The following is a 14,717-nucleotide window of genomic DNA, read 5'->3' on the forward strand; positions in this document are numbered from 1 at the left end:
GAAGAATGATTTGGATGGCTTTTTCAAGGGATTGGGTAAGTTAGTGCGTTGCATCTGTTTGAATTTCAGTTTTCTTCCATGTAATCGAATTTGGAATTATCAGGTCTGATCTCCTTCAATCGTTAATTGTTATATACGTGCTCAGTAGCCCTCAAAGTTCACGTCTCTGATCGTCCTTTTCGTCCTTTGTAGACGTCTCGTCATTCCGGGGCGCTGGTGAACGAAGGATTTCTACGAAGAGAGGAATTCGAGTGGATTTGGCGGACAAAGAGTAAGCAGTCCGGTGATTTAGTTCCATTTTTAAAGCATGTCTCCTGAGACCCTCAAATATTGTTTTGTTCATACATACGATTTTTAATCCTTTTAAGAACTGTTTTTTAAGAAAGTTACGCAGTCGTAATTGCCAAAATGAACAAGGTGGTCCCAAGAGAAATATTTTCAGCGGGGAATTTTTTGAGCAAGGTAGTTTCCCCCACGATTTTATCATAAAACAGACACGAACGTTTATGAAATGTTACTTTTTATTTTGGTTGTCTTTCAATATCTTTTTGTCTGTATTATTCTACAGAAATATATTTCTGCTGCAATTTCCTGGTTAGGAAAATTTTAATAAATCACTTTTAACAAGGAGAAAAATTATTAAAATAACTGTAGTAAAAGGAAATGATGGGTATGATTTGTGCATGTGTAAGGAGTGATTCGTATAAGTGTATTGTTGTGTCTACCGAATCAAGGCATTAAAAAGATAAAAGTCTAATTTCCAATACGTTCATGACACAAATTTTCAAAATTGCAGATTTTTTCTTTGTTTTATTGATTCAATATAGACTTCAACTATGTGTATTTTCATGGTAGTGCATAACGAACATGCAACATCAATTTTGTCTAGTTTGAGGTAAATTAAGGTATCTTGGTTTCACAAGAATTCACTAAATTCAGCACTCCATGCTCCATGTTTTTCTAAATAATCATTTGAGAAAATGAAATCCTAAAAACTAGTGGCCAGGATTGAAATATTGTTTGCTAGAAAAAACAAATTTTAGTACAATTGGAAAAGGACATTATATACAATACCATATGATGTACTGTACCTCTGACCAAAACTGAGTTTTTAGAGAAAAAATTCGGAAATGTAGCAATCATTTGTAAAGGTTCATGTTACATCTCATGACATAAAACGTTCATGTTTGTTTTAAGTCAAAAGAGAAAGAGGGAAATATTATTTTAAAGAAAGTGGTAGGATATTTAACATAATTATCCCATCTGAATGTTTATTTCACCTTGATTTTGGAACATAAACACTAAGTATTAATTGAATGAAGCAAAATACCATTAGTGCTGACCCAAGGTGAAAATTTAATCTGGGTTTCTTTATTCCTTTATTCAAAAGCCTTTTTGGGATAATGTCCTGTGTTCTTTTTAGAGCATTAAATAGTCACATTATAGACAAGAAGAATTCAACTGAATTTTTTTTTAAGCTATCAGATCTGAAATCAGATTTCACACTAACCCTGAGTTATCCTAACCCAGCTTTGAAAAACCCGGCCCAGGTCACCAAACTGACCAAATTAACCTTTAGTTAATTATTTAGAAATATCTTCACCCTTTCACTCCCAGATCTGTAAGTAATTCTCCTTACTGTCTGCCATTTGCCCAACTGATATTTCTCTTTATTCTCATCACTTGTCTTCTTGACATTGTATCGATATTGTAGGGAGAAATTCTGTCTTGGTCACTCCTGGGAGTTGAAGGGTTAAACCAAAGCCTTCACAGCTTGGAATGCTGAGTTACTGTTGAATTTAGTAGTAATTGCATGAGAAAGTGAGTGTCTTTGTTGTGTTTTCAATGGCAGCATAAACTTACATGTGTCACTTACTGGAAAAGCAACTAAAATCCCTGAAGAACATGACTGGGTTGGTATAGAGGAAGAGACTCTAACTGTTACAGTGAAAACAACTCTATGTGATCATGGCACACTGACAAGAGAACCATCAGATACAGGTTCCACTCAGAAAGGAAGTGGTGATCCAAATAAGACATGTCAGACACTTCCAGATGGAGGAGGACCCTCCCCACAGGTTGCAAAGGTTCAGAATGGAAGCATCAGCTACTCCCGCTGCAGCAGTGGTAGTGGAGGAGATGATGGAGATGGTGATGATAACAGGAAGCAGACTGGTCGCATTGGTGGCTGTCAAGGTAGTGGTGGGAATGATGTAGACAATGAGGACGAAAGTAAGCAGGCATCCAAACAACAGGGTCCTGAAGATGATGTTGCTAATGATAATGATGATTGTCGCGGCAACGAAGAGAATCACAGTGAATCTCAAAGAAGTGGTAGGTAACTGTATTCCAGCTCTGGGTGATTTTGATACTAGGGTTGCCAAGAAGTTTGAAAGTAAACTGCAAGGAGGAAGTAGGTAACCAGGTTATTGTGAATACCTTGTTGTTTCATTACTTTACCTCCAAGACTAGGAACTACACTTACTCTGTTTAAATGTATCCCATTATTGAGATAGTTTACACAAACTTTCAAGTGAATTCTGATTGTAGAATTAATTCACATACCTTAACTTTTTTTGTGGTAAACTATGCATCTAATCTTACTCAAAACTTGGGAATGGTTGCTGCAAGAATCTCTCTGATGGTATTTCAAAAATTGCTGGCTTTCTAATCAACAGGTAAGGTAAAATGAGGTGAAAAAAGCAAGCTTAAGATGGGAGACTAGCTGTCAGTTTTGACCGGCAAACAGCTCAGACTGACAGCCATGGACACCACCTTTAAGTGAAGGCTTGATGGATGTGTCATGATAAGAGCTCATTATTCATATATCCCTCCTTTTAATGCAATGTTAAATGGCTTTCCCATAAGTAGAGTGATTGTAGGATTTGCCTTTCCTATGATCAGCTTAACTCTTACTGTTTGATGGAGATGATTCCTTCTTTGATATAAATTTCATAAGTGAAAGAACAGTGCATACTGAATTAACATGTGAAAAAAGTGTATTAATACTCAAAGTAAGATCAGTTACTGTTGTTAAAAAAAGCACTTTATATATCCATTTTGGAGTGCTGTCATTTACCACTAGAGTTGTATGTTTGTTGCAGATGAAAGTCAGAGAGATGGTGCACAGTCTTCAAGTAGCTACAGCACAGTGCCTGATGGAAGTGGTGAATCTCCCTCCCAGAAAAATGGAAACAGTTCATGTTCCGACAATGCCAAGAAAGCTGCTCAACAGGTTAATTAAAGCTCTCATGATGTTGTGCAGATTATGGATAGCTCATTCTTGTCACTAAGCCAAACTATGTTAAAGTTTACTGACAATAAATTTATCAAGACAATATTTAGTTGGTTATTGTTTAGACTGAAACAAGACTGGGTTTTCAGCTCAAATTTTCTCTAAACCTAGATCCACTGGTTCAAAAATCATGAATTAAAAGTTCTTTGGACCAATGTAACTTTTGCTTTTAATAAATGTCTGTATGAAATTGCAGGGCTTGTGGATTGATGTTACTGCAGTCAAGATAACAGCTCAAGCACATTTCACACCCCTTGAGTCACAGGTATTCTGAATTAACTTGGAATGTCTTTGAAAATCACATATTCTTCAAATCATAGTTCTCTAATGGAATTTTTTTTCATTGTAAGTTATTTGGTTCCTGAAAATATTTGAAACCCCAATCAAAAGGGAATTATAGAATTTAAGGAGTTTGTGGGTTAGGTTCGAAGATGCACAGAACACTTGAGAGTATAAAGTGTGCATTTAGAGAAATTACATTATTTTATAGCTGGTTAAGGTTCATGCAGTGATGAATGAAATGTATTTCAAAAAGTGCTGCTCTGAAAGTGGCCTATCAAATGTTCTATGGCTATTGATATTTAGTGCATTAAATACATTGAATTTGATTTTGTTGCCAAAGTATTTGTGACAAGTAATATATAATATGTTTTTCCCTTTTCACTTGAACTCTTCTTAGGATGAATCAGAGGAAATCTGCAGGAGTGAATCAGATGAAGACCTGCAGAAAGCCTTTACCTGTCGGCGAAACTTGAATTCTGAGAGAGAGTGGCAGAAATGTACTGATGCCTTCTGTCAGCTAATCCAATACTTGCTTGACCACTCGCAAAACTGCAGAATGCGTGTGTTGGGTGGATGTGAAGACTGCATCAGTTATAAGGATATGCTGTTTAACCATGTTTCAACATGCATTCTTCCTCTAGGACGATGTGTAGTTGCAAGGTGTGATTACATCAGGGAGTACATGCGTACAAACTGCCTTCCAGATAACAGGAAATGGACATGGGCCCTTGATCAGTTGTTCTTCAGACCCACACCCCCCTCAACACCCACAAATGAAGACAGTGAAGAGTTCCTGGGTGGTTATAAGGAAGTTTTGACAAGACTGGAAGCTGCAAACGCCCAAGAAGACACAGTTCATGATCCAGTTAAAGACATCCTAATTGCTGATAGAAGCTTGACATCTAACTGTGAACCCTTGCGAAGTGCAAATGGATGGAATCAGTACCATGTGGACCGCCCACCAGATGTCCAAGTTACCAGAGGTCCTGTTATCCAGGAATCCATCCAGGCTGAATGTGAAGACTGTTCACCAAGTGCCCCATTGAGTGTGGCTGATGTGTCTGTGACAAATACTTGTACAAGCCAGACTGTGGGAAGTGATTTGGTGCAGGAACTAGGAGAGGTCATTTGGCCCTTGAACCAGGTACTGCTAATTAACCCTGGGTCATATGTCTTGTTTGCATTTCAGCTCTCAGGAAGATGAACTTCCATTAGATGGCTGCTTGACGTACATGTAAATATACATGTACCCTGAATCACCCACATTTGTCTTGAACCTTTCATATAGAGGAATTTAAACCTTCAAATTCCCATAAGTGATATTGATAAATCACCTACATTTTCCTTGAACCTCCCATATAAAGGAATTTAAATCTCCCTTCGAATTCCACCAAGGGATTAAGAGGTTCTTTCTCCTTGTAATTTTAAAATACATTATTTAGCAAACAAGTAGAAAGTAACATGCCATTTGGGGTTTATTATTATCTTGATATGGCACTAAATGCTTCGGTGATCACTAATCAATTCACAAGAGGCTGTGTAGCATCTGCTTTGTGCAAAGGGGAATTACTTGTATTCGTCAGATTATTGGGGGGGGGGGGGAGTCTCTGTCTCTCTCTTCTTAGTCTGTCTTGATAGGCTGTTCAACTGGAACAGCTGCTATGGCTGGTATCTGCCAGGCTTAAATTTATAATTTCTCATAACAAACTGTAGCTATCTGCTCTTTTCAGGAGAAGTTGGGTGTTGGTGAGAATGGGTCTTACATTGAGAAAACCCATTGGCAAGTCATTCATTCAATTGGAGGGGGCTCTTGTGGCCGTTGTTATCTTTGCCGTGATTTGTCAATCCAATCTCTTTTTGCCATCAAAAAGGTACATGATTTTTTCAAATAAATTAAATAATTTTTGTTTTAATGTGATAATTTGGTTTTGTTAATGGAGTTTATGAGGTAAATTAGCCACTACAAAGAATTTCAAAGCTGACATTTTGAGCATTAGCCCTTTGTCAGAAACTCTTTAAGGTGGCTAATTTACTCTATCAACTTAGTTGAGAAAACCAGATTTTCTTGTTAAACTACGCCAGTGATACAGTACTACAATGATATCTCTCTAGAGCTTTGTCAGAGCAAAAGGCTACTGGTCAAAAAGTCAGCTTTGAAAACTCTTTAAGGTGACTAATCAACTCAGTTGAGAAAACCAGATTTTCTTGTTAAACTACACCAGTGATACAGTACTGCAATGATATCTCTCTAGAGACTTACATGTACCCCCTTCATTTACATGCCCTTAAGTTTTAACAAGTTTGTCAATTTATCATTTATTTAAAACTACTGCTGTTAAAAAGTTTTCAAAGGTGATTGGTCATCAGCAGCCAGATTTGCAGTTTTTAATGCTTATAGGGAAGTGTTTGAAGAGGACAGTTAACACTTATCCCCTTAAGTCATCTTGTGACTGAATTTCATGCATTCAATACTGTCTGTAAACATACACAGGATTAACAAATTGGACCCCTGCTTCACAACTGTCTGTCAGTTTGATAACAGACCGAATTGGACTCCATTCACTTTTAATACCATTGAAAATCATTTGGTTTTTACTGCTACTCATTCATTCATTTTAATGCTTTGTCTCCAACATTCATAATAAATAATTAATGATTAACCTTGAGTATATGATGATATATTCTTATGTGATATTTTTTGACATGCAGATTCCCATCGGCAAGTTTGAAAGTAATGAAATTGAAATTTGGGGAGGGCTGTCTGGACGACATCCAAACATTTTGGAATTGTATGGTGCCATGAAATACAGACAGAGTGGCACAGTGATTATATTCATGGAATATATGAGTGGTATGCACAATTTTTTTGTTTTGTGTATATGTAACTTTGATTTTAGTACAGGGTCCCCCGATTTCATTGTGTTAATTTGATAAGTTTGAAATGAATGTTAGGATACATGCTGGGTTACCTATTGAAAAAATTGTCTGTTTTGCATCCTGATGGATATTTGGGGCCCTCATGAAGTTGTAGTAGAGTAAAAGTTTTGTTGTCTGATGGACTTTCCCAAAAACTCCCTTGCAAAATGTTTAGCTCTAGCCAGGCTATTGTGTTCTCTCCTTTACTAAGGCACTTTACTAACATCTCCCTCCCTCTGTTCATCAAGGATTACGAAGGGGTACTCGCAACTGGTAGTGAAACTTGAAAAAATTTGCTGGGTAGAAGGAGGAGTAGCAGTACTCCTTACGCTTGAAAATTCAGCTTTAAAAGCTCTCTGCAGTGGCTAATTCACATTATCAACTTAGTTGATCAAACCAAATTATTGTGTAATACTCCCTACCCATGCGACACAATAGTTTCTTTAGAAACTTACTCCCTTAATTTTCTTAAGGGAGTAAGTTTTCTTGCTTCAAACCACCGCACAGTTACAAGTTCATCTTATGTTTTCTTGTGTTGATTTTGTATATAATCCTTGTGCAGTAGTGTGATTGTGTTCATTCATTCTTTTAGGTGGCTCTGTTGAAGAGTATGCTGGACAAATGGAGCACAATGAGATCTGGGCAATCCATGTCCTTGGAAAAGTTCTGTCTGCAGTAGACTTTATGCACTTTCAAGGAATACTGCATCGTGATATAAAGGGTTAGTGTATGCATGTTCATGGAGCTGCATCATGTTTGTGAATCTTGGAAAATTTGGGTTTCATTTTTTCAAGTTTGTAATCTTCTTTCTCCTTAATCATCTCTGTTACATACCTTTTGGGATATTGTTGTTGGTATCTTTGAAGTGTCTTTCTGTTTAAAGGAAACTCTGTGTGGTCATTGAAATGAATCAAAACATTGTGACATAATGGAAGCTAAACTTATGGCTCCCATTTAGTGCTGTCCATGGGCTGTTTTAATGGCTGTTTGGATGCTGCCATAGTGGCTTGCTTTTGGTAACATAATCTGCAAGCATTATGAAAAGTCATCTGTTAGAAAATTAAATGGATTACATTGTCAATTTAATGCTTACAAATAGACTACTTCAATTCTTTAAAGTCATTTTTACATGAAATGAAAAAAAAAAAATTTGCTGATCTTTTTATCTCTTTTATTTTTTGTAACATCAACCTATGCTGTTTGTTTTTTGTTTTTGTTTTCATGTTGTCAGCTACAAGCCACATCACTTTGCATTTGTGAGAATGAGTCAAATGGCAGTCAAAGTCTAAATTAGCAAACAAGTGTCCAGATCAAAGAGCAGCTTATGCTTGGTTATTCCAATTTTGGGCTTCCACTAAATGCTCATTCAGCAGAGTGTATTTACAAGAACAAATTCACTTGTATTCATTCTGTAATTTTTTATGTCAGTTAGTGTGTTTTTTTTTTTTGTGCACAGGTGGTAATGTTCTTGTGGATGAGACCGGTCAACATGTGAAACTTGCTGACTTTGGAACAAGCATCAGATGTGAGAGCTTTCTTCAGGATAACATCCCAAGAGGCACAGAACCTTTCATGTCCCCAGAGGTAAACGTAGCAGTCAACTTAAATTGAAACCTTGTTGTAGAAGTGTATCACACATCTGTATGTGACTAAAGGGGGTTGTTTATTTCTTTGATATAGTCATTGTGGTTTCTCCCACTTTCTTATGGTCTATAACAAATTAATTTATAACATAGCTTGTAAATTTGTCTAATCAAATTCCATTGCGCGAGTGTGCTTCATATTCTTATTGTGCATGCTCATGATGTCAGCAAACAAATCCCTCGAGAAAAAAAATTCTGGGGTTGAAAATGTTATAAAACAATTGTTTCATACGTCAGCTGTGCATTCAACAAGATATGAAGCACTTGGGAAGTTTGGAGAGCACTCAAGAAGCTAGATTTGCTCTTGGCTATGCCTCGAGCAACTCTTATGCATCTTTCATGCTCTCCAAACTTCCCGCGTGCTTCATATCTTGATGAACGCATGCTGATGTACGAATCAATTGTTAATTGAATCATGGCTAGTATCTTGATTATTGTTTACAAATTGAAAAGTTTCTTTATCTCATATCATCAGATGTGTCGGAGTGAATGCCACTCTTTTAGTACAGATATTTGGAGTATCATGTGCCTGCTTTACCAACTGCTGGCAGGACGTCCACCTTGGGTAGATTCATGTCATGGTTCACTGATCTATAGGGTAAATTTTACCATGTTTGTTATTCTCCTTGTACACATGATACTTCCCTCCGTGTTGATCATAGCAGTATGCAATATATGTATCACTTATAAACCTCCAAATGATCTAGCTTACTATAGAGTCTCTGTGGCTCATTGGTAGGGCAGCTGAGTTTGGAATACAATGGTCTGAGGTTGTCATATATCATGGGACTCAGAATTTTTTTCTGCACCTGACATAAAAGTTTTCAGTTTGCATAGATATTATATGGTTTGTTGTTCACCTTCCTTAGCTGCATCTATTTTTTTCACAGATTGGTACGGCTAAGGAACCACCATTTTCTCCTCCATGCAGCCCAGAGGTTGAGGACCTCTTCAGCCAGGGCTTCATTCTAAAGCCAGCTGATCGTAAGACTGCAAGGCAGCTGCTGAGACATCCAGCAATAATAGCAGGTAAGGTAGCCTTGACAGTATCCACAGGGATGATTTCAATGTAATTTAGTGCCCAAGTCTAGTCAACTGCCCTCTCAAATCATTTTTATTGATAAAAATGCATTTATACTATTTTAAGCCCTCCTAAGCTGCTAAATACTTAAAACCATGAAGAATCCATTTCTTGAGAAAGACATAAGCACAACTGTGCTCCATTCTCCTTTAAATTTTATACTGGACAGTCATGTGGAGTAGTCGCTTTTCTTATTGGCTTAAGCTTCCCAAAAGAAGTCGCATGCTGATCCAATCCCAAAAAGTAAGCTAGATTTCTTGCTGTACTTTTCAGCCTGGTAAAGTGGCTCTGTATGCTTTCCATCAAGACTGATTATTTGGAAGCCAGGAATTTTGTCATCACAGGGCAAGATAAAATGTTCGTGTTCAGTACAATTTTTGAATGACACACCACCTTTTATGTTAGTTTCAGCTCCAGATACATCAGATTTTCTCCTTCCAACCTGGGGGGACACAGAGCAATATTCTGATGGTGCTTCCAGCATTAGCTCTTTTTCAAGTAATGTATTGAAGTCCATTGTGTCAGAAATGTCTGCGGACCAGCTACTGTGTGATGATTGTGCCTCAGATCTGGAGGGTGATGATGCAAACTTCAGTGACTGTTATGATGATGGCACTGATGATGATGATGATGATGATAATGATGATGATGATTTGGCAGAGACGGATGATTTTCAAGTGGATGGGTTAATCTTCCCCCCTAATGGACCTTGGCTGGGTGCTGATCTCTCTGTTGAGCAACAGTTTCGATCACTTCAAAGTGGTAAGGACTTTTGAAAATTACTTCATAGCTAGAAGGATTGCTTTGTTGCAAAGGAAACCCTTAAGTTTGTTTTAATTTTAAATTAGGGGCTCTAAAACTGAAAGTTAGAGACTTTAATTGCATAGTTCCTCCCTCCATATAGTGACAGAAGTGGCTCAACTGGCTCCTCAAAATTTGACTTGATTCTCTTATTGTGGTGAGGGAGGGAGGTTAATGAAGGTGTGCACCCCTCCCCCCCACAGCAGCCCCAAGGAGAACTAGTACCATTTGACATTGATACTGTAGAAGGTCAATGAACAGACAGGACAAACAGGATAAGATGTTCTCACCCAAGAATCCTTTCAATATCTAACAGGGGTGGGTAGAGAAGTAGAGAAAAGTCAGTCCCTAGAGTTACTTGCACTTTGTTTTCTGATTGTTTTGTTTATCAGATTTGGTTCTCAGTCTTTCGGCTGATGAGTTAGAAAGACATGTGCTTTCCAATTTGGTTACTGATGTAAGTGAAAATGATGTGAACCAGCTGAGAGATGACAATTTTGATGTCAGCCAAGTTTTAGGTTGGTATATATATATTTTTTAACTTATTTTCATACCAAGTGGGACAAATAACCTAAGATTCTGTTTAAGAGTTTTCATGGGTAATGTTGGTGGTAAGGAATTTATTGACAAAGATTCTTTGAAGGAAATGACACAAAGTGCACTTTTTAAGTTGGGAAAAGTTTCTTTGGACAAATGCTAATCTTGATGATGAGAAAATACAGAAGGTAACATACGTTTTAAATTTCTTTTCCAGGGTTAAATCACCTCGAAATACAAAGTATCGATGATCTGCCCCCATCAAGTACACCCCCTGTCAATGATTGGTCGTATTCCATCACAGGTAAACTTTCAATCTTTGAATCTTAAATACTATTGATTAGTTCAAATTTTTAGAAAAAAATTTTCCACTATTGTTCTGCTGGTGTGCAATGTATTCAGATTTACATTTCCTGTGTTGTCTTCATCCTTTAACACATGGATGTGATTGACATGTTACTTCTCCCTAAAATATCCGTACATTATTCAGCAAATATGTGATAAGAATACTCAAGCTTATCAGGTAGTAGTTGTTATCTTAATCTAATACCAAATTCTCATAACTAATGTACTACGAAATGTGTAGCAGCTAGAGTGGAGAATGAACAATTAGATATTGGGAGTTAAGGGTCTTAACTGTATGAAATCTGTATGTATCTCAGGCATTTAGTCTTACATTGTGATCCGGGACAGGGTGGTTATCCAATAGTGACTCATTATATCAAAAGAAATATCCCTGGGTATCTGTTTTGTTACTTATCCTTCACGCTATAGTTCATTTTTTATTTTGGTTTTTACATGACGACTTTATAAATGGTGCTGTAACTTTTCTCTTTTTAAATCGTGCATAGGTTAAGTCTTCTTCTGCAGTTGTTTATCTCACCTTTGCGTCACGTCATCGGAATACAGCATAGATGTCTTTTCTCTGAGTTCTTATTGGCTCTTTGCCATATGTAGCTTTGTTCTGATTAGCTGTTTTGGTTCTCTGTTTGGTTTTACTACACTCAATCGAAAAATGCTGTAGAAACAAGCTACATGATTGTATTTCTGATTTAGCTGATTGCTACTACAATCGCACTGATCTCCAAGAATGTAGATTTTATATATTTACTTATTTTTTGGATGAGTAACCTGTAGAATTAATGCCTATGGTTTTTGATATTTTAGATCTCGCAAAGATTCAAATCACAGACAACAGTGGAAAATGGCTGTTTTCAATCCGTGAGAGACCCACCACAGCTTATGGACGTCTTGCTGAAGACCTTCACGGCATTGTAAGGGTTTGAATCTGCTATCTCTCATCCTCTTTACATCAGATTAAATGAGTTCCTTCGACAGATCCAAAGCTTTTAGTACCTGCAACCGTCTAAAACAAAACCTTCCCCCGCAACCCATATGTACATGCCCTTCCCCCCCCCCATACATTTTTGTTCCGAAAAAATTATTTTTAAGTCGCGCGTTTTTGCACTAGCGCTCGCCGAGGGAAAAATCGCCAGATCGCAGGTTACCACCATTCCCACAGTATTACTTTTCACCACCGACTTGTGGGTGTGTTCACGTTTGCACATTACAGCCTCTTCTTGCATGTATTTTTAGCGGGCGCTACTCCTTGCTGGACATGATGCAATGAGAACTGTTTCCATGTTTTTTACCCCGCAGATTGCAACCCGGCTCAATTTGAACTTCTTTTCGTTAACTCGAGAGGATGGAGCCCCATTGAACGTCCGCGCAGAGATTGGCCGTGAAGAGCAAACATTAAGGGTGGTGCGTGCGCATGACAATGACCAGTGGCAGGAATACCGCTGGAGAGTGGATGATCGCGGTCGTGTGGAGGAGTTTTTCGATTTAGGGAATAACTGATATCATCATTCAGTAAAGTGGCTGAAGTAACTGACGTTCAGGATAATTGAGTTAAAGAGTGGAAAAAAAAGTTAAAAGCGAAGTAGTTTTTTATGATCATTTTCAGTAACAGTAGTGTACAACGTTTAGAATTAAATTTTATTTTTGTGTCTTTAGGAGATAAGTAGGTCATAAGCTATAAATTTAAATTAAACTCCAGATATGTTAAACATAGAAGAGTGTAAAACGTACAGCGTTAGTAACCAGATACGATGGTAAAAAATAGACTTGTCTAACAGGTTGTAAAAGGTCGTATTATATTTTAGTAAGGTAAATTAAGTAGAGCTGAACAAAAAATAAGTCAAGTCAACCGAATACGGTTCAATAGTTTGTTAAGGTTTTGGCTTCTGATTACTTTTTGATCAAGTTTATAGTCTTCAATAAACACACCGTAATAGCTATCTGAGACTGTTTTGTGGCGATACCAAGTTCTAATGTTAACCCAGTTGCTTATTCCTTGTGGATGTGATATTTACAGCTATTGAGGAATCTGTTCTTAAGATCCATAATTGAGAATTTGAAACAGTAGATACTAATTGTGATGTAGCGATCATGAACACTGAGGGGCCAAACTGTGAAAGAGATCATGCAATTTCAACTTTATTTGGAATATTGAGTTAATGGTGTTAAACCAGACGTTAGAGGTGAGAAGGAAAGAGAAACAGAATAACTTGGGAGAGAAAAAAGAAGTGAAATTATATGTAAATTATTTCTCACTTATCAGCACTTTTACTTGCGCTCTCCTTCCAACTCTCATTTTTTCAAAGGTTTGTGACACGAGAATTACAACTATGCTTCACAAATCGCTGTAGCATTTTACAATCAAGTCGACTGTTAGATGTCAAATTAACTCCAAAATCGTCAACGGATGGTATAGTCTATAGAGTTGTAGCACGCCTTTCCACAGCGCGAGTGTTCTCTGGTCGGATTTGCACACCTTGAAAGGGGCGCCTTCTTCTAATGAAACCCTTAACTGCCTTCTTAAATTCAGAACTCCGAAAGCTGTACAAAACAGGGTTAATGGCTGAGTTAAGATAACCCAACATAAGAAAGAAGGTAAGCAATTCAGGATGCTTTGCGATATCGATAGCACATTTCCGACACAGAATGTACGTGATGCTCAGAAATGAGTGAGGCAACCAACAGACCACGAACGAGAAAACGATCAGAAATGTTGTCCTGGCTGCGCGAATGTTCCGTTGTTGTAATTTCCTGATGAGGATGGCTTCATGTCGCGATCGCATAGATTCGACAGGTTGTTGTTCTGAGGTAGGTGAATTGGAGCTCTCTTGGACTGTACCAAGCCTTGCTGGGTTTTCAATACTTTCTGGTTTAGCTACTGAAACATTCCCTCTCTTTTCTTTCAATCTAGTCATGTGTTTAGTTTTTCCAGCTCGGCGGCCAGTTTTTGGAGGATGCGCCCGCTTGATTGCGACGCAGAACATTCTGCAGTTCAGGAAGGAAGCGATTATAACTGGTATCACAAAATTTATCATCGAACTTAAGACTGAATAAGTTAAAGAGAGGTTGAAATAACAGTATTCATAATTAACACTTCTTGGAAGCCGTTTCCAGCCAAAGACTGGGGCGAGTGAAAAGAGCATGGAGTATACCCATAAACAGCAAACGACTATAGAGGCGCGCCTACGAGTCATCAGCGGCGATGCCTTGTAGATGTCCAGGGGTTCTTGCAGCAATCGGTATCGATAAACTGTCAAAGCCAACAAGCTTAGAATGGACGTGGGTACAGCCATTAAGTATGTTGTAGTCCATACGTTGCACATGATTTCACCATGTATCCAGCGCTGGAATGAAATGATCAGCTCCAAGTCAAACGGCATCACCAGACAAGCTGTTATCAGATCAGAAGCTGCCAGGGAGAGTATGAAGCACGAGTTGATGGATTGCCGCAGGGATCTGGTGTTGAGTATGACTACACAGACTGTGATATTTCCCAAGAGGGAAGCGATGATGATGATGGCGTAAAATATGGAATATGAGACCATAACTGGTGAGACACCATGATTGTAAATGGTAGGTGAGGCGGTCGAGTTAGTCGCATTTTCTGACTCATTCATGGCGGACAACAACCTTTCTTCCTTGCTAGGCCTGCAAAAGTGAAAAGAGTAGGAGACATGCTGGCTAAACATGTGACAACTACAAATATGTATACATGTACTAACATCCAAAATTAAATGTTGCATACATAAAACGGGGAATATTTTTTTGTTTTTCTGTCGTGTTTTCGCTTACAGTTTTCATC

The 14,717-nt window shown here is 37.9% G+C and overlaps 2 protein-coding genes across 2 annotated transcripts in view; one reads left to right on the plus strand and one right to left on the minus strand.

Moving 5' to 3' along the window:
- Nucleotides 1-12,855, plus strand: part of LOC131793427 (uncharacterized) — a 13,349-nt gene extending 494 nt beyond the window's left edge. Inside the window, exons 1-17 of the mRNA XM_066173412.1 lie at nt 1-35; nt 193-271; nt 1,853-2,334; nt 3,105-3,235; nt 3,492-3,560; nt 3,975-4,721; nt 5,308-5,448; nt 6,287-6,428; nt 7,086-7,214; nt 7,950-8,077; nt 8,612-8,734; nt 9,027-9,165; nt 9,623-9,979; nt 10,411-10,536; nt 10,773-10,859; nt 11,723-11,829; nt 12,215-12,855. The exon at nt 1-35 is cut by the window's left edge and continues 494 nt beyond it. Coding sequence (XP_066029509.1) covers nt 1-35; nt 193-271; nt 1,853-2,334; nt 3,105-3,235; nt 3,492-3,560; nt 3,975-4,721; nt 5,308-5,448; nt 6,287-6,428; nt 7,086-7,214; nt 7,950-8,077; nt 8,612-8,734; nt 9,027-9,165; nt 9,623-9,979; nt 10,411-10,536; nt 10,773-10,859; nt 11,723-11,829; nt 12,215-12,415 — 3,223 coding nt within the window. The 3' untranslated portion in view covers nt 12,416-12,855. The remainder of the gene's footprint in view (nt 36-192; nt 272-1,852; nt 2,335-3,104; nt 3,236-3,491; nt 3,561-3,974; nt 4,722-5,307; nt 5,449-6,286; nt 6,429-7,085; nt 7,215-7,949; nt 8,078-8,611; nt 8,735-9,026; nt 9,166-9,622; nt 9,980-10,410; nt 10,537-10,772; nt 10,860-11,722; nt 11,830-12,214) is intronic.
- Nucleotides 12,856-13,103: 248 nt separating this feature from the next.
- LOC131793442 (alpha-1A adrenergic receptor-like) lies at nt 13,104-14,441 on the minus strand. The gene has a single exon (XM_059110859.2). It carries the CDS (start codon nt 14,293-14,295, stop codon nt 13,333-13,335), a length of 963 nt encoding a protein of 320 aa, XP_058966842.2. The 5' UTR covers nt 14,296-14,441; the 3' UTR covers nt 13,104-13,332.
- Between the last annotated feature and the right edge of the window lie 276 nt (nt 14,442-14,717).

This window comes from Pocillopora verrucosa, chromosome 10 (genome assembly GCF_036669915.1).
Source record: "Pocillopora verrucosa isolate sample1 chromosome 10, ASM3666991v2, whole genome shotgun sequence".
NCBI lineage: Eukaryota > Metazoa > Cnidaria > Anthozoa > Scleractinia > Pocilloporidae > Pocillopora > Pocillopora verrucosa.